Source organism: Heterodontus francisci, chromosome 7 (genome assembly GCF_036365525.1).
Source record: "Heterodontus francisci isolate sHetFra1 chromosome 7, sHetFra1.hap1, whole genome shotgun sequence".
NCBI lineage: Eukaryota > Metazoa > Chordata > Chondrichthyes > Heterodontiformes > Heterodontidae > Heterodontus > Heterodontus francisci.
Window position 1 is genome coordinate 70115164 of NC_090377.1, and position 25683 is coordinate 70140846.

The 25683-nt window shown below is 44.0% G+C and overlaps 1 protein-coding gene across 6 annotated transcripts in view; it reads right to left on the reverse strand.

Annotated features, from left to right (window-relative positions):
* Positions 1-25683, reverse strand: part of myo3b (myosin IIIB) — a 756411-nt gene that overhangs the window by 196874 nt on the left and 533854 nt on the right. For all 6 annotated transcript variants that reach the window (XM_068035378.1, XM_068035376.1, XM_068035375.1 and 3 more), the window contains one exon: positions 16339-16456. In XM_068035378.1, coding sequence (XP_067891479.1) covers positions 16339-16456 — 118 coding nt within the window. The remainder of the gene's footprint in view (positions 1-16338; positions 16457-25683) is intronic.

The following is a 25683-nucleotide window of genomic DNA, read 5'->3' on the forward strand; positions in this document are numbered from 1 at the left end:
TGGGAAGGCGTTGAGGGTCAAAGGGAATAAATTTTGGGGGGGAAAGTTTGGGATATCAATAAAAGTTGATTATGGGGGAGAGAGCAATTTATATATAAATTACCCATGGGGGGGGGGGGGGTGCGTGGGAGACAGAATTTAGAGTTGAAATAAAATTTTATTTTTATTTCCTGGAGACTGGGACCTTTAAATATTAAAATGTTACGGAAGGGATTGAAGCCCTTTAAAAATGGTGCCGGCGCCGGCACAGTGGCGCCGGACGATGTTGCCGGGGGCGAGGTGGCCACCCCCTCTATGTCATCGGAGGTGGCTGCTCTGCCCTCTATTTAAAATGAGCCCCCTTGCGTAATATTGCAGGGGCACGGTGGCAGCACTTCCATGTTGGAAGACGCTGAGTTCAAAGCACGCCAACGCTGAGCGCGGCGCACTAAAAAAGTTCAGCCCTCAGATACAAACATACGAATTTGGCCTACTTCTGCTCCTTTCAGCCCCTCGGGCCTGCTCCTCCATTCAATAAGATCATGGCTGATTTGTTTGTGTCTCCAATTCCACATTCCTATCTACCCGATAACCTTTGATTCCCTTGCCTAACAAGAATCTATCTGTCTCTGCCTTAAAGTTTTCAATGACCCCACCTCCATACCTTCTGAGGAAGAATGTTCTCAAGTTGCACAACCCTCTGAGAGGAAAAAATTCTCCTCATCTCTGTCCTAAAAGGGCGACCCCTAATTTTAAAACAGTTCCCCCTAGCTCTGGACTCACACACAAGAGGAAATATCCTTTCCAGATCCACCTTGTTAAGACCGTTCAGGATTTTAGATACTTCAATCAAGTCTCCCCTCACTCTTCTAAACTCCAGTGAAAACAAGCCCAGTCTGTCCAACCTTTCCTCCTAAGACAACCTGCTCATTCCAGGTATCAATCTAGTAAACCTCCTCTGAACCACCTCCAAAGCATTTAATCCTTCCTTAAATAAGGAGACCAAAACTGCGCACAGTATTCGAGATGTGGTCTCACCAATGCCCTGTATAACTGAAGCATAATATCCTTACTTTTATTTTCAATTCCTCTCGTAATAAAGGATAGCATTCCATTATCTTTCTTTATTCTTTGCTGTACCTGCATACTAACTTTTTGTGACTCATGCACTAGAACACCAAGATCCCTCTGCACCCTGGAATTCTGCAGTCGTTCTCCATTTAAGTAATACTCTGCTTTTTTATTCTTCCTGCCAAAGTGAACAGCTTCACATTTTCCCACATTATACTCCATCTGCCAGACTTTTGCCCACTCACTCAACCTACCTGTATCGGTCTGCAACCTCCTCATGTCCTCTTCACAACATACTTTCCTATCTATCTTTGTGTCATCTGCAAATTAAGCTACCATGCCATCGTTGCCCTCATCCAAGTCATTGATATAAATTGTAAAAAGTTGAGGCCCCAGCACAGACCCCTATGGGACTCCACTTGTCACATCCTGCCAATCAGAAAAGGACCCATTTATGCACAATCTCTGTTTTCTGCCAGCCAGCCAATCTTCTATCCATTACCCCCTACACCATGAGTTCCTACATTGCACAATAACCTTTTATGTGGCACTTTGTCAAATGCCTTCTGGAAATCCAAGTACAGTATGTCAATGGGCTCTCCTTTATCCACAGCACACGTTACTCCACCAAAGAAGATATAATAAATAAAATAAAGTATTTGTCATACAGACCCCACCTGCCAATAATGAGGCTTATTAATTTTGTCGTATGAACATTGATTTTAAACTTGCTGGGAAGAGAATGCCTGTTACAAGGGCTGCCAGACATTTAGCTGAAAAATATTTGCATACTAACAGACAACGTTTGTGGAGACAAAAGGACCATTCCCTGACACATTCAACCAACAATGGATTTTGATCACCAGGCATTGAAGGTGTAAGGAAGAGCATTCCAGGAACTGCTAAGGTGATACAATCCACAAAAGCCAGGACTGGTTAAACCAGCTGGTCACATGATGAACTGGCTGGTCCAGGCTTTTGTCATGCAGGCCCCCCACCTGCCAAGTATGACACACACATTATTTCACCACATGAACATTAAAATTTAAAATTGTGGCTGGGAAGAAAAGAGGGCCTATCACAAGGAATTTCCAAGCTCCTGACTGGAAAGACATTTGAATGCTAGCAGACAGTGTTGGAACAAGTGACCCAGTCCTTGCTTCCCCAATACACAGAAGTGGTCAGGCCAGTTTAGTCACATGACTAACTGGCTGTTTGAATTTGTAATTGCTGAGAGAAAGAAACTCAGAAAGCTCTGTGCTCCTGAACTGAGAACACTTCTCTCCTGTCCGCTCACTCTCACCAGCTTTGGAAACCATTCAAGACATATGAACCCCAAGAGAGAAAAGTCTCCCACAGTGAACAAGGTTTAATAATACTGGGCCCCAACGAAAAGCAAGACTACCTACAAAAAACTAGACTACCGACAGTCAGTTCGAAGCACAGTAAAAATTCTCTTCAGAGATTGCCTCAAACCTCTCCATTTTATTTTTCTTCTGCTCTTTTCTGTCCCTATTTGCATGTGCATATCGCGTATGCATGCTAGCGTGGGGCGTGGCGTGTATCCGTAGGCGTTAACCAAATTAGAGTTTAAGTTTAAGTTTTAATAAATTTCACTTTTCTTCTTTAAACCCAAGAAAGCCTGTTTATGCTCATGCCTTTGCCTTATAATTGGAAAGTGGTAAACAAGGATTCACCAAGAGGGAGTTCAAAACACAGTGTGTTTAAAAATTAAATCCTGTTACAATAAGACCAGGTGAAGGCTGAAAAGAACCCTAGACACCTTTCTCACTTGGTCGTAACAGTTTTTTGAACTAGCCACAGAGTTTTTGAATTCAGAAAGACTGTTTGCTCCTGGAGTGAGAAGACCTCTCCTGTCTGCTCCCATCTCTTTTTCACAAGCCTGTGGACCCACTGAGGACACATGAACTTCAAGAGAGAAAAGTCTCCGAAATCAAACAAGGTTTAAGAAGAATACTTGGCCCCAACAAAAAGCAAAACCTACTTACAATCAAGGGCTTTACAGCGAACTCGAAGAACAGTAACCAAAACCATCTTCGGATATTGCTTCAAACTTTTCCACATTATTTCTTCTGCTCTTTTCTGTCTCTATCTGCATGTGTGTATTGCGTATGCATGCTAGCGGGGCGCATCATGTATCCGTAGGCGTTAACTGAATTACAGTTTTAGTTGAATAAAGTTCAACCTTTTTTCTTTAAAGCTAAGAAATTGGAAGTTAGTGAACAAGGATTCACTAAGGGGGAGCTAAAAAAAAGTGTGTTTAAAATTAAACCCTGTTACGGTAAGACCAGCTGAAGGCTGAGAGGGAACCCTTAGACCCCTTTCTCACTGGTCACAACAGAAATTTGGGGGCTACCGTCCTGAATTTTACCCACAGACAAATGAGAGAAATTGGAAGTGGGACGACAAATTGTTCTCAATCAAATAAAAAGAGAAAAGATTTCAATATAGGGTTTCTTGTGGTTATGTGTGCTTGAATACTAGCATATCTGCAACTGAAACTAGTCGCTCCCCAAGCCAGGGTGAAGTAACTTGGGATAAGTTAAAAGCACTGTCTATGAAGGAGTTGAGGAAAATGGCTCAGCAATGTGGGATCACTCTACATGGCAAGGCTAGGAAGTCTGAAGTCCTAAGGCTAGTGGTCAAACATTTTTCCCTCGAATCTGAAGACGCCAAAACAGGGTTAAAAGCAGAATCTGACAGGATATTGTTAGCAAAGATACAATTGGAACAGAGGAAACTTGAATTCGAGGAAAGAGAAAAAGAAAGAGGCAGGAGAGGAAGAAAAAGAGAGTCTTCCAGAAGGAACATGAAGAAACAGAAAGACAGGAGAAGGAATGAGAGAGAGAGAGAGAGAGAGAGAGAGAGAGAGAGAGAGGGAAAGAACCTTCCAGAAAGAATGCGAAGGAAGAGAGCTGAGGCCACTTGAGTTAACTAGGGGGTGACACAGTAACCCCTGTGAAAGCATGGCCAATATGGAGGAGCAGAATTCAGGGCTGGGTACAAATTGCTAAAGCTCGCTCAATTAATTCCAAAATTCAATGAGGAAGATGCCTTCTTTGTGTTGTTGAGAAACTGGCAAGGCAGCTAAAATGGCCAGCTGAGACCTGGTCTCTTTTATTGCAAAGCAAACTAACCGGAAAAGCCCATGAGGTTTATTCCTTGTTGCTACATGAGAGTTCATCAAATTATGAACTGACCAAAAATGCTATCCTCGGGGCATATGAATTAGTACCCGAAGCCTATCACCAAAAGTTTAGAACCCTAAAAAAGCAAGCTAATCAAACTTATCTGGAGTTTGAATGAAGTAAGCAGTTAGTTTTTGACCAGTGGCTGAGGGCTCTTCAAATACAGCTCACCTATGAGACTCTCATAGAGGAATTTAAAAACTCTCTCCCACTCTTAATAAAGACCCATATAGAGGAGCAGCAGGTTCAGGGAATCCGGCAAGCGGCCGTTCTGGCTAATGAGTTTGCTTTCATTTATAAGTCAGTTTCCCAAGGGAGAACCTTTCCTAATCACTCCCACAAATCCGAAAAGGACAAAGAGTGGGAAGGTGATAGCAGCCCAGGCAGTCCTGGGAGAGAAAGGAAATCAGGAGACACAGGGGGCCTTCCTCCAGCCAAAAAGGAAGGTGCTGTGAGCCCAGAGCAAGACCAAGCCACCTGTGTGCTTCCATTGTAATAAAGCAGGGCATTTAAAAGCTGACTGCTGGAAACTAAAGGAAAAACCTGTAGGGTTAATTAGGGCACACCCGCTCAGTGAATAATGGGACCCAATGGAAAGCACAGCAGAACAAGCTGTGGCTTTAACTGCAGTAAGAGTGAGACCCAGGAGGCTTACTACAGCAGGTGCAGAAAAAGTTATTTCTGAAGGCTATCAGGGTTTTGTGTTTGAAGGGAAAGTAACTCCATACCTCTCAAGTGGGGCAAGAAAGCCAACAGTGATTCTCTCAGGGACGACTAGATCCCTTTTATTGGGAAAAGGCCTGACCTTTCCCCCAGAGAGTACAGTGAACACCAGAATGTTGGTGAACGGTATTGGAGGGCAGTGTATACCTGTACCTGTACACTGGATGCACCTGGGGTGTGACCTAGTTTCAGGACCAGTGACCATAGGGATTGGTTGATCTGTTCCTAGGTAATGATCTGGCAGGAGTGAAGGTGGTAGCCTCCTCAGTAGTGAAAGAAAGACTGCAGGAGGTCAGAGACAGGGCAGTGGCAGGAAACGGTCCCCTGCAGAAACCCTGAATGTGTAGTGGATCAGGCCATGATCAATCCAGCTCCCCCAGAGGAGACTGCTTTGGCACTGCAAGCAGATGACCATGAGGTCTGTCTGTCCGAGACTTTCTTTGGAATGTTAGCAGACCCAGGGAATGAATTAAATGGATTTTCCCTAGGTGAGGCTCAGCGAGCCGACCCAGTATTGTGAGAGTTAGCACAGGCTGCCCAGTCTGAAAGTGAAGCAGAGGGAGTCCCTGATTGCTACAATTTAAAGAATGAGGTACTGATGAGGAAATGGAGTTCTCCTAACAGACCTGAGAGCAAGGAGTGGACAGTAGTTCACCAGTTAGTGGTGGCGCCACAGAGGTACCGGACAGAAATATTAAGAAGGGCCCACAAGACTGCAGTGGCTGAACATGCCACTATACGAAAGACCAAAGCCCGCATAAGACAGCAGTTTGACTGGCCAAAACTCCACAAAGATGTGGGGGAGTACTGCAGGAATTGCCACATGTGCCAGGTTGAGGGGAAACTCCAACCTACTGTGAAACCTGCACCCCTAAGTCCTGTACCGGCGTTAGGAGGACCCTCCAGCAGAGGGCTGGTGAACTGTAAGGGACCCCACCGAAAACAAAAGGGGACAGCCACACAGTTGGCAAAAGTTTAGAAAGGGAAGGGGAAAAAGCGACCAAGAGGGCAGGTTAAAGGAAGTCCGGGAGGAATCCCGGATAAAAACCCCTACTGTCTGGTCGGCGAACCCCAAAAAAATTTGAAAAGTTAAACCCCACATCCTCCTATCTAAATGCAGACACTAGAAGCACCCCACCAGAGTTGCCAACAGCATTCAGTGATCTAGCCTCCATAACTTTTTGGGGTAGAGAATTCCAGAAATTCACTATCCTCAGAGAAGAAATTCCTTTGCATCTCAGTTCTAAATGAGTGTCCTCTTATTCTGTAACTACGTCCCCTAGTTTGAGATTCCCCCACTAGTGGAAACATCTTCTCAACATCTACCCGCTCATGCCCCCTCAGAATCTTGTATGCTTCAATAAGATCACCCCTCATTCTTCTAAACTCTAATGAATAAAGGCCTAACCTGTTTAGCCGTTCTTGATAAGTCAACCCCTTCATCCCAGGAATCAGTCTAGTGAATCTCTTTTAAACTTCCTCTAATGCCAGTATATCCTTTCTTAAATACAGGGACCAAAACTGTACACAGTACTCCAGGTGCAGCCTCACCAACACTCTGTACAGTTGCAACAAGACTTCCCTATTTTTAAACTCCAATCCCCTAGCAATAAAGGCCAAAATTCCATTTGCCTTCTTAATTACTTGCTGCACCTGCATGCTAACCTTTTGTGTTTCATGCACAAGAACATCCAGATGCCTCTGTGCTACACTTTTTGAAGTCTCTCTCCAATTAAATAATAGTCTGCCTTTTAGTTTAGTTTAGCACTGAAACAGGCCCTTCGGCCCACCGAGTCTGTGCCGACCATCAACCACCCATTTATACTAATCCTACACTAATCCCATATTCCTACCATATCCCCACCTGTCCCTATATTTCCCTACCACCTACCTATACTAGGGGCAATTTATAATGGCCAAGTTACCTATCAACTTGCAAGTCTTTGGCATGTGGAAGGAAACCGGAGCACCCTGAGGAAACCCACGCAGACACAGGGAGAACTTGCAAACTCCACACAGGCAGTACCCAGAATTGAACCCGGGTTGCTGGAGCTGTGAGGCTGCGGTGCTAACCACTGCGCCGCCGATTCTATCTACCAAAGTGCATGACCTCACACTTTCCTATATTAAACGCCATCTGCCAAATTTTTGCCCACTCACTCAACCTACCTATATCCCCTTGCAGATTCCTTATGTCCTCATCACAACATGTCCTCCCACCTGTTTTTGTATTGTCAGCAAATTTGAATATATTACACTTTGCCCCCTTCTTCCAAGTCATTAATATAGATAGTAAATAATTGAGGCCCTCGGACTGATCCTTGAGGCACTCCACTCGCTAAGTTTTTCCAACCTGAAAAAGACCTATTAATCCCGACCCTCTGTCTTTTGTGAGTTAACCAATCCTCAATCCATGCTAATACATTATCCCCAATAACGTGAGCTCCAGTCTTGTGCAATAATCTTTTATGTGGCACCTTATCGAATGCCTTCTGGAAATCTAAATACACTACATCTACCAGTTCCCCTTTATCAACTTTGCTTGTTACATCCTCAAAGAACTCTAGAAAATTTGTCAAACATGATTTCCCTTTCACAAAACCATGTTGCCTCTGTTTGATTGCATTAAGCTTTTCTAAATGTCCTTGCTATTTCTTCCTTAATAATGGACTCTAGCGTTTTCCCAACGACCGATGTTAGGCTGACTGGCCTATAGTTTCCTGCTTTTTGTCTCCCTCCCTTCTTGAACAGGGGCCTCACATTAGTGGTTTTCCAATCCGTTGGAATCCAGTGAGTTCTGGAATATTTCGACCAATGCCTCCACTATCTCTGCAGCCACTTCCTTTAAAACCCTTCGATGTGGGCCATCAGGTCCTGGCGACTTGTCTGCCTTTAGTCCCATTAGTTTGTCAAATAATGGAGTGAGAAGACCTCTCCTGTCTGCTCCCATCTCTTTTTCACAAGCCTCTGGACCCCCTGAGGACACATGAACTTGGAGAGAAAAGTCTCCTACATCAAACAAGTTTTACGAAGAATACTGGGCCCCAACAAAAAGCAAGACCTACCTACAATCAAGGACTTTACAGCGAGCTCCAAGAACAGTAACCAAAACCATCTTCGGATATTGCCTCAAACTTTTCCACTTTATTTCTTCTGTTCTTTTCTGTCTCTATCTGCATGTGTGTATTGTGTATGCATGCTAGCATGGGCGCGTCGCGTATCCGTAGGCGTTAACTGAATTACTGTTTAAGTTTAATAAAGTTCAACCTTTTTTCTTTAAACTGAAGAAAACTGTTTGGCTAGTTTCTTTGCCTTATAATTGGAAATTAGTGAACAAAGGTTCACTAAGGGGGAGCTAAACAAAACGATGTGTTTAAAATTAAAATGAAGGCTGAGGGGGGAACACTAGACCCCTTTCTCACCTGGTCGTAACAGTATTAGAGAAGTTAGTTAGGCCAAAGGAGGGCAGAGTGCTGGGATCTGATGGAATACATCTGTGGATCCTGAGGGAAATGGGGGAAGAAATAGTGGAGGCGTTGGAAATTATATTTCAGGGTTATATTGACAGTGAATGTGTATAGACCCTTGGCAAGTGACTAATGTAATATCCATTTTCAAAAACGGGGACAGAACTAAGCCAAGTAATTCAAGACATCAGTTTAATATCTATGGTATGGAAAAGTTTGCAATCTTTCATTCATAAAAGAAAGGACTTCCATTTATATAGAACTTTTCAGGACCATTGGACATCTCAAAGCGCTTTACAGCCAGCGAAGTATTTTTTGAAAATTGAAATAACTAAATATCTAGATGCTGAGCAAATAGTTAGAAGCAACCATCACAGATTTCAGAAAGGAAGAGCATGCTTGACAAACCTGATGGTGTTTTTTGAGGAGGTGACAGATATGGTGGATGTGGGGAACACCGTAGATGTGATGCACATGGACTTTCATAAAGCCTTTGACAAGGTATCACACAGTAGAGACAACTGGAGAAGACTAATGGGTATAAATTCTGTGGAACAGTGGAAAATTGGATTGAAAACTGGTTGTAAGAGAGGAGACAAAGAGTAGGAATTTCTTTGGGCTGAATTTTAGTATCCCGCTGTGGGGAAGGGTGGCAGGTGCACAAAATGGCGGTGGTCCTGCCTGTGATGTTAGCGGTTGCGCTGCCGCGACTCATTTGTGGCCACTACGTTCACGGCATCACCTGATGTTTGAGCAGGTACTGGCGCCATCTTTAAAAGGCTGCCAGCCCTGCATTTAGTCTCTGCATTCATTCATTCGCAGCTTCCTTTGCTCTCCAAAACGTTATTTTATCTGCCAGCAGCCTCCCCGGGCTTCATTATAACAATGGCAGATGTATGATCAAGACTAGCCCCATGCCTCAGTGATGCCTCCCTGCTGATTCTCCTCCAGGCTGCAAAGGAAAGGTGGGAGGTCCTTTTCCCCAGTGATGGCAAGAAGAGGTCCTCCCGCCTGACCAAGCAAGCCTGGTCAGAGATCGCAGAGGAAGTTAGTAGCCTTGGGGTCACCCGTCGTAAGTGGGTGCAATACAGGAAGAGAGTCAATGACCTCCTACGCTCAGCCAAGGTTAGTTTTGCGGTTCCAGATAGCTTGTTGTGATCTGCTTGCGCACAAATGTAATGCTGCATGGTTTTCAGAGCCAGTCCAATGATGGGAAGGTCATAGCAGATTGATGGCAGATGACTGACTGCATATGTGAGACCAGTCTCCCTCATTTCTAACTCAGCCCAAGCGAGACCCATGACAGGTTGAGTCAGTACGAGAGAAGACACATCTCCCAGGTGCTGATGAGGGGCCCATGCTAGTATTTCCATGATGTAGATACATTTGGAACTAGACATAGGAACAGGAGTAAGCCATTCAGCCCATCGAGCCTGCCCCGCCTTTCAATACGATCATGGCTGATCTTCCACTTCAATGCCTTTTTAACCATAATATCCTCATATCCCCTGATGTCATTTGTATTTAGAAATCTGTCAATCTCTGCTTTAAACATACTCAATGACTGAGCTTCCACAGCTCTCTGGGATAGAGAATTCCAAAGATTCACAACCCTCTGAGTAATGAAATTTCTCCTCATCTCAGTCCTAAGTGGCTTCCCCCTTATTTTGAAATTGTGCCCTGTGGTTCAAGACTCCCCAACCAGGGGAAACATCTTAGCTGCATCTACCCCATCTATCCCTTTAAGGATTTTGTAGGTTTCAATGAGATCATCTCTCATTCTTCGAAACTCTAGAGAATACAGGCCCAGTTTCCACAATCTCTCTTCACAGGACAGTCCCGCCACCCTGGGAACAAGTCTGTTGAACTTTCATTGTGCTCCCTCTATGGCAATAATATCCTTCCTAAGGTAAGGGGACCAAAACTGTACTCCACATGCGGTCTAACCACGGTTCTATACAATTGAAGCAAGGCTTCACTACTCCTGCACTCAAATCCTCTTGCGATAAAGGCCAACATACCATTAGCCTTCTTAATTGCTTGCTGCTCCTGCATGTTAGCTTTCAGTGACTTATGGACAAAGACATCCAGGTCCCTCTGTACATCTGCACTTTCTAATTTCTTACCATTTAAGAAATACTCTGCACATCTGTTCCGCCTACCAAAGTGGATAACCTCACATTTTTTCACAGCCTATTCCATCTGCCACATTCTTGCCCACTCACTAAGTCGGTCCAAATCCCCTTGAAGCTGCTTTGCATCTTCCTCACAACACACATTCCCACCTCGTTTTGTAACAAAGCTGCATCCTTGATCTTTCAGGAGAAAAGAGCCCACAACAGCAGGAACATGGCCAGGACCTGCAGCCTTTTTCTCAGGCTGAAGAGGAGGTGCTAGAGTTGGCCAGGACCCAACGAGCACCTGCCATATCTGACTTCGAGTTTGGGGTCAAAGCTGAAGAGAGTGATTATTGTCCAACAGAGAATGAATCAAAATTATATTTTATAGGGATATGCAATGCTATCATTGGGACATGTGTACCATAACACCTAAATGTCTGTTGTTTACATTGTATCTTACAGGGCGCTGCTCGCAAATGATTCCAGACAGTGATCAAGCTATAACAACCTCTGAGGATGAGGAACACTTAGAGGGTGCACTGACCCATGACTCTCCTGCACTTTCCACCAGTGCAGATACTCTCATCTCAGTAGGTATCCAATCAGCTTTAGAATCAGGGTCACAAGTTGGTGACAGTACAACACATGCACCTGAGCAGCTGGCTGAGGTTGAGACAGCTAAGGCTCTGATAGTCGGAGGACTGTGGATGGCCAGGCCCATGCGGAACCCCAGGCTAGTGGCGAGCCTCTGGTGTCGACAACACAGGGCATTCTGGAGTTACAAGGAGAGGTAAGGCAACATCTGGCGGAGATGTCAGAGGCCATCCGCAACCTTCAGCAGACGATGGAGGAATCCATCCATGCAATGACTGCTGCCATGTCCAGGCATGTGAGCGCATGGCTTCATCCATCAAGAGGTTGGTGACCCTCATGGAGAGCCACATTCCGTAGATGCACCAAGACCTGCAAACCCTCGCCTTGGCCATGACTTCAAATCAGCAGTGGCAGGGTGAGAGGAGGACCAGGGGCTTGGAGAGATTTCCTGCTCCTAGTCCTTCTCCAGAGCACAGGGAGGTTCCAATAAGCCTTAAGAGGGAGGAGGAGAGGATGCGCACCACAGCTGGGGTCCCCCCGCAAGGTGATTTGAGTGTGGACGTGGGCTACTCAGCCCTTCCGCCAGTGTGTTCAGTTCCAGCAGCTGTGATACCTGAGGACAGTCCTGCACCAGCGCAGGAAGCCTTCAGGCAGCTGGGGCCCTCCAGGCCTCAGGCACCCAGAGGACGACTGCAGAAGTCATCCCAGGCCAAGGGGAAGTCTGATCAGCAGCCTGCCTCCAGTCCAGCTGCTATTGTAGAGGTAACACCACAAAGGAGCACCCGCAAATGTCTTAAAAAGATACCTTGACACACATAGGTATTCATGGGTGAGACAGATATGTCATGTTTACTTTAATTAAATGGCTTTACTGCCAATCATCAGCCTTCATTATTTGAAAATCACATTCCACCATGGAGTGATTGTGACTCCTGCAATTCCATCATAAATCTTACAGCATTGCCAATGTGACCACTGGCATCATTAACATGCCAGTGTGCATGATGTTTCATTACATGAGTGGTGTTACATGGGCACTGACTCAGATTGTTGCTGCCATTCATGCTGGAGAGACAGATAGTATGGAGGTGGAAGACTTGAGACGACATGCATGATGATGAGTTTTTGTAGCAAGCACTTTTATTGAAATCTATGGATTGTGAAAAAGTGACATTATTAGTCTCTGCCTTGCCTCCCTTGTGAACTGCTCACCATGTCTGGCCTCCATCACTGTGCTCTGATCTGCCATGCATGCTTGGTCTTGTGTGCCCTCTGTGTCCTTTTCATGGGAGGATGTTTCAGGCTCTCGTATTTTTTTCATCTTGCAAGGCCTCCCCCCGTAGTGCTATGTTGTGTAGAACTCAGCAGACCACAACGACGCGCGCAACCCTGTGTGGGGCATACTGGGATCTATCGAAGCAGTGGAACTGCATCGTCAGTATAACAATGGCCTGCTCGATAGTCACTCAGGTGGAACGGTGGCAGGGGTTGTAATGCTCTTCCGCATCATTGCTAGCTTTCCTTACTGACATAAGCAGCCATGCCTTCAAGTGGTAGCCCTTATCCCCAAGAATCCATTAGTGAAGGTAAGCGGGCGGCATTGAAAAGCTGTGGCACCTGGAACTGAGGAAGTATGTATGAGTCATGGCAGCTTCCCAGAAACTGGACACACACTTGTAGGAAGCGTTTTCTGCGGTTGCATTCCAGTTGGACATTAATTGAATAAAACCCCTTCCTGTTCATGAAGGCAGGTGGTTGGTCCATGAGAGCTTTGATGACCACATGTGCGTAGTCGATCACACCTTGGACCTGTGGGAATCCCTCAATGGCCCCTGACTCTCAGGTCTGTCCTGTAGCTACATAGTCGCTAGCCCTTCTGAACAGAACACTGGTCACCTCCTTGAGCTCCGCCGTCCCAACTCTATACACTTGCAGAGCTCCCCCTCCCCTCCCAACACTATATACTTGCCGAGATTCCCCCCTCCCAACACTATACACTTGCAGAGCTCCCCCTCCCCTCCCAACACTACTTATACTTGCCAAGATCCCCCCTCCCAACACTATACACTTGCAGAGTTCACCCTTCCCAACACTGTACACTTGCAGAGCTCCCCCTCCCCTCCCAACACTATATACTTGCCGAGATTCCCCCCTCCCAACACTATACACTTGCAGAGCTCCCCCTCCCCTCCCAACACTACTTATACTTGCCAAGATCCCCCCTCCCAACACTATACACTTGCAGAGTTCACCCTTCCCAACACTGTACACTTGCAGAGCTCCCCCTCCCCTCCCAACACTACTTATACTTGCCGAATTCCCTCCTCCCAACATTATACACTTGCAAATTTCCCCCCTTCCCTTCCGACACGATACTCTTGCAGAGTTGCACCCTCCTCTCACACACACAATGCATCTTCAGATTGAGCTTAGCGGTAACGTCCGCTTTAAAACCCACTTCCCTCAGATAACAACGGTTAACTTAACTACCTTCCCGAGGCACCAAGGACTCTTGGCTCGATGGTATCAGCTTTTCAAAGACACAAAACTGAGTGCCGCAAGTCATGCATAAGATTGCGAACGACAGGTAGGATCACGACAAATTACATCCAAATGTATGGAAAACAGTATGTAACGGATTTAAATTATGATGCGTCGCGTCGGAGAGACCAGCATTCCGGCATCAGGTTCCGTGGTGGACTACTCTACGCGGATGCTCCGCCCCCCCCCGACCCCCTGACAAAAAACCTGCCTTCTACAGGACTATAAAATCCAGCCCTTAGAGAGGATGGAGATGGTTAGCAGTGTCCCACAGGGACCTTTTCAGGAACTGCCACTGTTCACTGTGCACATCAATAATTTGGATATAGAGCTAAATGGAACTGGGTCTAAATTTACAGAAAATACTAAAATAGGAGGCATAGCAAAATAATTCTAAGCACCAAAGGAAGTTACAAGGGCATATTGGTAAAATGGTGAAATGGCAATAAAGTAGCAGATGGAATTCAATGTCAGTAAGTGTGATGTGGTGTATTTTGATTTTAAAAAATCATAATTATATATTGACTGGGTAAAAGCTGGGTGATGCAGAGGGATTTGGGAATTCAGGCTCACAAGCCCTTAAAAGCAGCATCTCAAGTGGAAAAGGCCATAATAAAAGCTAATGGAATACTGGGTTTCATAGAAATAGCTATAAGAATATAAATGTTGAGATATAATGGTGACGTTATATAAAACATTACTAAGACTACAGTTGGAGCACTGTATTCAGCACAGAGCTCCACAGTACAAGAATGTTCAAGCAATAAAGAGTGTACAGTGCAGATATTCTAGGTTCCTGCCTGGTATAAGAAATAAAAGTCAGGCCTGTTTTTGTCAGAACAGAGGAAATTAAGGGGTGATTTGATAGAGGTGTTTAAATTTGAAGGAGTGGGATAGAGTAGATAGGAACACATTGTTCCCACTCATTGAGGGATCTAGAACAAGGGAACATAGATAAGAAGACTGGATTTAGGAGAATGAGGATAGAGGGCAAGATAAACCTTGTTACACAGAGAAAGTAAGGCTGTGGAATGCTCTACCATTGTCAATGATTGAAACACAGATCATGTTGACAATTAAGAATAGGTTATTCAGGTGGATGAAAGAAAGAAGAAGAGAGTAAAATGGTGAGAGGGCAGTCACATGGCATTTGGACTACTATTTTTGTGGGCATAAACACCAATATGGATTAGTTGGGCCAAACAGCCAGTTACAATTTAGGAATTTTAGTAGACTCAGTACTCAGCATGTTCAACCAATGCTGAGCAGTAAAATGACCTGCATTTATATAGTGCCTTTCATGACCTCAAGACATCCTAAAGCACTTTACAGCTAATGAAATACTTTTGAAGTGTAGTCACTGTGGTAATCTAGGAAAATGTAATCAACAAAGCCACCTCTCTTGACCCTGTGATCATCTCTGTTCTGTCCAAGTGCCCACCTAATATCAAGTCACGAATGAATCACTATTTCCTTCAACTGAAGATCAGGAAGATCAAAGCCATTGTTTTCAGACCCTATTAAAAACTCTTCTCTTCTTGCCATTGATTCCATCCCCCTCTTCAGGCACTAGCTCATACTGAATTAGAACAGGCATTCTGTTTGTCCCATTGCTGAACTTCAAACCTCACACACTTGTTTGTCAATAAAGTCTCTTATTTCCGCATCAGCAAAATTGTCCAACTCTGCCCCCACCTTGACCTCTCCTCTCTTGAAAGCCTTATCTATGTTTTGTCACCTCCAGACTTGATTAACCCAATGCTCTCCTTACTGACTTCCCATCCTCTGTCTACATAAGCTCCAACTTGAACAAAATGTTGCTGCCTGACCTATTAGTTATGCTTGACCATCATCCTAGTCCTCACCAACCTTTCTATCTCCGCCACATTAAATTTAAAATCTTCACCCTCTTCTTCAAAATGCTGCACTGCTTTGATTACCTTATCTCTGAAACCCCTTACGTCTTACACCGCCCTTCACACATCAGGCCCTTCGACTCTGGGTATTCTTTCCTCCTTTTGCTCCACCATTGGAGGCAGAGCCTTACCCTTTGAAATTTCCTTCCTAAACACATTCCTCTCGAACCTATTGAAAATCTGTCTTTATGACCAAATTTCCAGTCACCCTTCTTAAACTCTCCTACTATAGTCACCATCCATTTTCCTATCTATTTTAAGCTCATTTAAACCTGTTTTATATTAAGGATGTTAGATAAATGTAAGTTGTACGAAGCTGATTTCTGAACTTAGCTGAGATTTACTCTCTTGAGGAGTATATGGTGGCATCTCTTCCCATTTCTGATATATATGAATAAATTGTTCACTTTGTGGAATGTTATTCAACATACTTTATGAATAGGGTTAATTGTTGGTTCATAAGGAAATGCAAAATTGTCAATGAAATCTCATCTCTGTATTAAGCACAAGTAAAAAGTATTGCAAAAAAGCCTGGCTTGTAATAGCTGCTGAAAACTGAGTTATATCTGGCTAAAACAATTCGAGCATCAGTGCTTAGTATTTTCAGGGATAAACTTTGCATGAAACATAACATTTTCCTGAAAGTAGTACATAAAACACAGCAGCAATATGGTTTGTGCCATGTTAAATATGCTTGGCAATGTCACCAATAACTCACATTTTTTCACAATCATTGCTGGATCCATACTCTGTGGTCTGGAAGTCTTGCCCAGTTGCTGAAATATTACTTTCTTTCATTGTTTTATATTGTTTGCGAGCAAGATATCCCCTGACACCTGTAAAAGATCACATGCAAAAATAAATAAATTAAAACTCATCTTCTAGGAACATATGGTTAGGAAGACAATGCGATCATGGCAGTACAGAGTACACAATTTCAAACCACCTACACAAAATCGTGTTGCCAGCAATCACTTACAATATAACTTATCTGTTGGTTACTTGCAATAAATGAGTGTGTTCAGGATGTAACCAATTTCAAGTATGGGCAGATTCCTAACATTAGATTGATCAACTATGTCCATCAGAGTTCCCCATGGGGGAAAAGGTTATACTAGCCAGGCAGGTCAGGATGTCCAAGTGGTTATTTGGGTCCTTTTGCCTGCACATAATCCCCGGAATTTGTAGAAATACATAGCAAATCTCACTTTGGCAGACACTGTAGGTGGAATCTCCTCTTTCCAATAATGGCTGTACCATCAGACCTCCTGGTAGTATCACAATGAGACTTGAACACCTGTCTAACCCTTATGCAGGACAGTTCTTCAGAATTCTCTCAATCACTGCATACCTTTTGCATGGTTTGAACAAAGAAGAAAGAACAGTACAGCACAGGAACAGGCCATTCGGCCCTCCAAGCCTGCGCCGATCTTGATGCCTGCCTAAACTAAAACCTTCTGCATTTCCGGAGTCCATATCCCTCTATTCCCATCCTATTCATGTATTTGTCAAGATGCCTCTTAAACATCTCTATGGTACCTGCTTCCACCACCTCCCCCAGCAACAAGTTTCAGGCACTCACCACCCTCTGTGTAAAGAACTTGCATTGCACATCCCCTCTAAACTTTGCCCCTCGCACCTTAAACCCATGTCCCCTAGTAACTGACTCTTCCACCCTGGGAAAAAGCTTCTGACTATCCACTCTGTCCATGCCACTCATAACTTTGTAAGCCTCTATCAGGTCACCCCTCCACCTCCGTCATTCCAGTGAAAACAATCCGAGTTTATCCAACCTCTCCTCATAGCTAATACCCTCCAGACCAGGCAACATCCTGGTAAACCTCTTCTGTACCCTCTCCAAAGCCTCCACACCCTTCTGGTAGTGTGGCGACCAGAATTGCACACAATATTCAAAGTGTGGCCTAACTAAAGTTCTGTACAGCTGCAGCATGACTTGCCTATTTTTATACTCTATGCCCTGACCGATGAAGGCAAGCATGCCGTATGCCTTCTTGACTACCTTATCCACCTGCGTTGCCACTTTCAGTGACCTGTGGACCTGTACGCCCAGATCTCTCTGCCTGTCAATACTCCTAAGGGTTCTGCCATTTACTGTATACTTCCCACCTGCATTAGACCTTCCAAATGCATTACCTCACATTTGTCCGAATTAAACTCCATCTGCCATTTCTCCGCCCAAGTCTCCAACCGATCTATATCCTGCTGTATCCTCTGACAATCCTCATCACTATCCGCAACTCCACCAACCTTTGTGTCGTCCGCAAATATACTAATCAGACCAGCTACATTTTCCTCCAAATCATTTATATATACTACAAAGAGCAAAGGTCCCAGCACTGATCCCTGCGGAACACCACTAGTCACATCCCTCCATTCAGAAAAGCACCCTTCCACTGCTACCCTCTGTCTTCTATGACCGAGCCAGTTCTGTATCCATCTTGCCAGCTCACCTCTGATCTCGTGTGACTTCACCTTTTGTACCAGTCTGCCATGAGGGACCTTGTCAAAGGCTTTACTGAAGTCCATATAGATAACATCCACTGCCCTTCCTTCATCAATCATCTTTGTCACTTCCTCAAAAAACTCAATCAAATTAGCGAGACCTCCCCTTCACAAAACCATGCTGCCTCTCGCTAATAAGTCCATTTGTTTCCAAATGGGAGTAAATCCTGTCCCGAAGAATCCTCTCTAATAATTTCCCTACCACTGACGTAAGGCTCACCGGCCTATAATTTCCTGGATTATCCTTGCTACCCTTCTTAAACAAAGGAACAACATTGGCTATTCTCCAGTCCTCTGGGACCTCACCTGTAGCCAATGAGGATGCAAAGATTTCTGTCAAGGCCCCAGCAATTTCTTCCCTTGCCTCCCTCAGTATTTTGGGGTAGGTCCCATCAGGCCCTGGGGATTTATCTACCTTAATGCTTTGCAATGTTTGGCACAAGAAAAGGCATGTCAGGGTAACCAGAGCTGCCTATTCGGCCACATCTGAAAGAAATGCCACCAAATATTTCATGGGGACATGGAAAGTCCACCTGGGAATGACTGCAATAACCTGCCTTTTTAGAGTCAGCATAGAGGGAAATGCCAAGCTTTTCCATCTGCTACAAGGACTACCATGCAGCACAGAACTTGCACACGTGCAGGGCAGGGACAGTAACAGTCACTAGCACTAACCTAAGGGATGGTATTGTAGAGTGCCCTGTTAATTCTACTTAGGATTAGCATCAATGTACTTAAAATTAACTTACATACGATGTTACTACATATACCAGCTATAACAATTCTTTCCACATTGCCATCTCCCATTCTATTTGTTTACGGCAGTAAACTGGAAGATGCAACAAAAGGCTTCACTGTATAACCAGCCACAGCAAACCCTGATATGAACATGAACAACCTCACAGTAGTTTCACTAATGTTTATGCTAGATGTAGAAAAAGTGTTTGATAATGTTACATTAAAATAGACATGAAACAAGAGATGAGAGTGGTGCAAACTGAGAGAACTGCCAGATCAAGTTGCTCTTTATATAGAAGATTTCAATGTTGAAAAGGAATATTAATGACTGAGATTTAGCACTTCAATCTTCTCATTTTTAAAGCTGCAGTGACATGGCACTGAAAGCTACATAAAGCAAGATGTTGATATGTTGATTTTCATGCAGAATTCATAAACATTTTTGCCTTTGCTTTGTTCAACACCTTTTAATTAAATATCACTGAGAAATGTCACTCTATTTTTCATGTAATTTTAGTGTATAATAACTTTTTTTGGCAGCCATTAATGCTGGTTTCTTGCCCCAAAATCCATCTCTCCAAATTACTTTCTGCATTCTGGCCCTTCCCACGATCTGCCCATGAAGTCCCGAGTGAGCTCATTTACATCTATCATAAGTCTTCTGCTTTTACACATGCAATGCACTAGGGGCAAATTAGAATGTGAATTAAAAAGTGTAGCTGTTGCCAGAATCAGCTGAGAAAATCAGAAGTGAGAGGTTTGTGAGCCTGAAAGTGTGGAGAGTTTCAACAGCAATTTCTGAAACAGGGAACGACCTTTCAGGGTAGTTTTTTTGGCATTCTGCACAGCTCTAGACTTGCTTCAGACTGCTTCTTTAATTGGAAGACCATCAGAGAGTTTGAGTCCCACGACCACCACCACTACCAACCACAGGGAGAGCTTATTAGGATCAAATATAACATTCCCTATGGGCATACCCTTGTATGCCATAATCATGGAGGAGGAGGAACAGAACATCATGGAACAAAGGATTCCTGAGTCAGGCAGCATTTAAAACATTACTTCCCTTCATAGAATACACAGATAACATAAGTCATATCAGATAAAAACAAGAAATGCTGGAACCACTCAGCAAGTCTGGCAGCATCTGTGAAAAGAGAAGCAGAGTTAATGTTTCGGGTCAGTGACCCTTCTTCATATGTCATAAGTCATGTGAGGACTTACTGAGGAGCTATGTATAAGCAGAATGAGCTTCACTGAAGAAGCAATAGGAGCAATGTGCCACAAACAGCATGAGGACAGCAGAGATGGTCACCTGCCTACACTGCTGGCTCTGTGACTATGAAGGTGAAGACTATACCCAATATTTATACACAGGGTCATTTCCAACCACCACGGGGGAATTCATGTAATATTAGCCAGGGAGCAGTATGGATATGCATTGTTAGGGGATTAACACATTTTAAGTGAGATCTGGGGAATTCATCACCTTTCCCATCACAGCAAGGCAGCAGAAAGGGACATCCAGTATTGGGATGACTGGTTTGGTGCGATCAGTGGCATCCACATTACTTTGTGAGCTCCTAGAGAAATCCCCCTCGAATTTCTCAACAGAAAGGATGCACAGATTCTGTGCGACAACATGCAAAGGATCCTACATGTCATCGTCAGATACGATGCAAGGCATTGATACATCAAAATTCAGTTCTCCTTGACCTCTTCAGGGAAGAAAATCATGCCACTGGGTGGCTTATGAGTGACAAAATCTACCATCTATTCCATTAGATAATGACCCCCTAAGAGTGACCTGGCAAACAGAAGAGGAGTGCTACAGTGAGACAAGTCTCTACAATAATTGTTTTGCAGAGGACCATTTTGGTCATAAAAGTGTGACTCATAAGTGCAATCCAAGGACCAGTTTTTCTAGGTAGTTGGCTGCTTAGGCTCTACAAAAGGGTTAGGGAATGCAATGACCTCCTCTCATAGCAGCTTGCTTCTGGCAGGAACCACTGCTAACTGCATCACTGAAGCTTGTTCCTGGGCAGCCTGGTTCTGTCTCCTATGTTGCACTGGCATAGTACTCTGAGGGTTATGGCTGGAGGACTGGCAGGTGCTGCTGCCCTGAGTCAGCAGTATCAATCAGGGCAACTCTAGCCATTACCATTCCACTGGCCTCTAGATTTATGACCCCAGGACAGCTGGTCTAATATCAGGAGTCAGTTCCTGAAAGCCCTGGAAAACAGAAGCTTGCATCATGGTTGCCATGGTCTGGAAACAATGTCTCTACTGCCCTTAGAGATGCAGTCTATGAATTCTGTGGAGGTGGTGGCAGTGTTCCCTGGTTGTTTCTTAGGAGGGGTCTGCTACAAACTGCAATAAAGCTATGACACAGTCTATTGATGTCGACAATGAAGGATATGTTTCCTTGATGTAGCCACAAATGAGAGGCATAGACTCAAGAATCACATCTGTCAGTTGCTGTACAACTTTGAAAACTGAGTTCAGAGCATGCATGTAGGTAGGCACTTTGAGCATCTATTTTTACAGCTGAGAATGAATAAGTTCTGGATCTTATAATTCTAAAGCCATGGACAGCTTTCTTCTCAGCTTCCTCTTGAAAAGTGGCACATCCTCACCCACTCCTCCAGCTCCCTTGTGCTCTGTGAATTATCTGGTGTTCTAATCCCCGCCAGGCTTAAGTATCTGAGCTGGTATATGTAGGTGAAGAAGGAAATGATAAAGGGGATGAGTTTGAGTGAATTGTGACAGAGATACATGGGGCAGGAGGTCTCTTCACCATCCACTAAACCTCCTTCATCATTTAATTTCCTTGGCTTTGTCATCATCATCACAACTCATAAAGAAGCAGTTTGTCTCTGTTCCTCTTCCTCCTCATCTACCTCCTCTTATGCCCTTCCTTGCTTTAGTGGATCTGCAAGAAAGGAGGGTACAATCCAGGAGTGGATGAGCACTACCCTTTTGGGAGTAAGGGAATATGGCAAGTGGGTGAAAGCTTGTGACCGTGTGATTCTTCATTGGGATGCCACAGTGACAGAACCCATCAGCGGAACTATGCTCCCAACGTCGTCATCTCCCATGGCAAGAGCAGTCTCTCCATGAGCTACACAGCCGCACAAGCCGTGAACTGTTTCAGGTTAGGAATGACCTTCTAGTGACCTGCCTCTTGCAAACATGGTACACCATCTTCTTCTGTAGCAAGCTAACATCAGGTGAAGACTAGCAATTGAATAGTTTCTGCAAAGGGAGAGCTGAAGCAAGAAATGCAGTGGTATCATCCTGGTTAAACGGAGGAAAAGTATTCTCGGCTGTGCATACACGTAATTGCTATTAGAGCAGGGGACCCATACTATAAGATCTTGATTTAGTGAACCCCGCCCCCCACCCTTAAGAACATTGCCATAAGCACCCAACACCCTGGGCGGGATTTTGTCAGACGGCGGCGGTCCTGGCTACATGCCTGAAAGTCAGGGGGAACCCCACCTTGGCTATTTCAGGGAAACCCAACTAGATTTTATGTCCATCAGGCAGCTGATAAGCTGTCACCAGGGCTCCAATATCTTTATGGGACGGACGCCTGCCCCCAAGAGCTGCCAGCCAATTGGAGGGCCGACAGTTCTTCAGTCCCAGCAGCACCATCCGGAAGCAGTGGCCACTGTTGGGGCTGCATCCAGCTGAGAGGACGCAGCAATGGACGCCACCCTCACAAAAAGGTAAATGGGGTCAGGAGTCGCCAGTCCCAGTCAGGCAAGCCCAAGCGATGGTGTGGGTAGTGAGGGCAGAGGGGGTGTTGCCACAGGGGCATCCACTGCTGCTGGAAGGACCCTCTGTGGGCCACAGAGTGCCCGATTAGGAGGGCCCACCCCCAAGCTCACAGGGAGGCCACCTGGGTTTACCTGGCGATCTCCCCACACGGTGAAGGGCCCATCCGCTTCTGGGAAAATGCCAGCAGAGGCAGAAAGAGGCCCTTAATTGGCCACTTAAGTGGCTCAATTGGCCGCTGGGCAGAGGGCCTTCTGCCATCTTTCTTGCTGCTGGCAAAATGCCATGGTGGTGGAAAGCCGACCATCACGCCACCTCCTGCAGATTTTTCGGCACCATCCACCCCCCACACCCACCTCCTAACCTGCTCCTTCAGGCCCCGTAAAGTCCCAGCCTCTGTTTCTTCTCTGTTATATTTCATGCAACAGTATTTAACTATATTTGCAATTGGAATTAGTGAAATTGAGACATTTTCTCTGCCTCTGTGGTGTGTCATGTTGCCTCTCTTTGCCATTGAAAAGTTTTTCTGTGTTAGACATTCTCGTAGCATGGCACAAAACAGACATGTAAAAGCCAGTCAAGCTAGCTAAAAGTCTCTCTGTGCTGAGTATTGTTCCCCTAACTTACTGTTCCCCAGTCTGTCACTATAATCTTCAACCAGAATTGACAATAAAATGCAGCACCCTAATTTCCATCCATTCCAGCATATTACTCCCATTTTATGAGTTTTTCACTGTTATAGATATGAAAGTAAGCTGACCCATGAAAATCTGATGCAAATATATCTCCAGGCCATGAGTAGGTGCAATTCATTTCTATTTGAGTAAAAACGGTACAACTCAGTGTAAGGGATTTTTGGGCTAATGAATTCATTTGAAATTTTTATGCGTTAACGCAATTTGAACTTGCTCACTCCTCAAAGTAAAATGGAATAAACAAGAAATCTATTTCAAATAGAACAGATCTAAGTCGAGCTTTACTCCATTTTAAACAGGAATAGTTTTTAAAAATCATTTTACTGCTGTATCTGTACTGAATTCAAATTATTTTCTGTTGGAAGACAGCCGAAAGTATGAGATGATTGAATATTTTGGGTTGAAACTTTTAAAGATAAATGTAGTTCCATTCATTTTCTTTCATTACTTTGTTACCTTTTTTCCATTTAATTACTGCAACAGTTTTTTTTACTGTGGTCAAGGAGCAGCGTTCCAATGGTATTGTCAATGCACAATTACATAATTATCTTACAAGTTTTAGTGAGAAAATGATAAAATGGTAATTCAGATAGCTGAAATAAGCAGTGTTCTCTAACTAGAGCAATAGGGAGCACTGAAAAATATTCACTGTAAAATTAGTGAGAAATTGGTAAAATAAAACAAATGCATTATTTTACACCCATTTACTATGACTAATTATTTGTAGTTGTGAACTTCCAGCAAATATCCACATTTAGATGGCAGCCTTTTTTTTTAAGAAAAGCTCTAATTGCAGTTAAGGGTAAAGGCTCCCATCCCCACTCCACTGTGAAGGTAAGAGATTCAATAAGTCCAGAATAAATACCAGATTTGCATCTCTTGTCATTTTATGTGGCCACAGAAACTCTGCACATGTGTGGACTGGTAGTTTAATATTGTCCAGGACATGAACTAATTCAGTACAGCAGTAAGTATAAACATAAGGAAATTGTATTCAGTTAGAATAAAGCTAATCCATATTGCTGAATGTTGCTCTTAGACAGTGCTGCAGTGTAAGAACAGTTTTAGATTTGTTTAATCCTCCTTGTAAAAGTGCAAACTATTAAATATGAAGAATCAACTATCCCCTAAATAGAGTATTGTTATCTTTTATTTGCTTTTGATGGATCAATGGATAGGGAATAGATTAGGCCAACTGAGACCTTTGGGCCATCAGCTCATGTACTTGAAAGAAATGTATTTATTTCTAAAATGCTAATGTAGTCTACCTCAAAGCAATAGCTGTAACAAATGAACAAAATAAACAAGTCATGAGTTTTCCATGAGGAGCTACTTTTCCCTACTCTCTCCACCTGTGAGCATCTGCTGTCAGGATCACTAAGCAACATCATATATGCAAAATTAATAAAGTTACATACAAATCAAAGTAGGTAGGGTAAAGAGATCAAGAATTATTCAGTTTAATCTTTTTTTCCACACTGTTTGGACTTATGATAAGGTAATTTACAAAAAATATTTCAGTGCCTTTGAAATGTTTGTTCTTGTAGACAGAGCTCTGCCTGGAGGAGGGCCATAGATAACAATTAGACTGGCCTTCTTACACTACCCTCACAGTATTTGGCATTGGTTCTGATGAAAGAAAGCCTACTAAGGTTAATATCCCCACTTTGATCTCTGTTGAAGTGTACCAGAAAGAATTAATTTACATTTCAGATGAAAAAAATGTTGCAGTATGAAAAGGCATCTTGTTTCTGGTATGTGAATGTGCTGCAACAGAATGAGAATGGAAAGGAAGTTGTTAGGAGGCAGAAGGGATAAGCACCATTGCTGCTTTTATAGTGGAGCAGATGAAAGGAAGTTAGATTTTAATGTGGAGTATTTTACAGAATCACATAAACCAAATGCTGCTGGAGCCTCAGAGATCAAATCTTTACGTAGAATTAAGTTATATATAAGTACAGATTTCAATACAAGCAGTCACAGGTTTAACAAATCATCTCTGGAATTAAATATAATGGTGCAAAAATCTGCTGGCTGTAACTTCAGCAGGAATCCACAGGAATGGCCAGAACCTAGCTGCACCCCAGGTTTCTCGCATAGCCTTATGGGGGCAGTGTTTCTGCCTGTCCCTTAAAAGGCCATCCGTGTAAGGAGATGGGGCAACAGGGAAGGGAGTCCAAAGGCCTGATTTTAACTCACTCAAAACTCATTCATTTACACCGAGTTAAAATCGGACCCTTGCAAATGTCAGAGAACCCAGGACCTTCTTTGGGATCTGGCATATGATTGTCACTGGTATAACTAGGGAGATCAGGGTACCAGCTGAC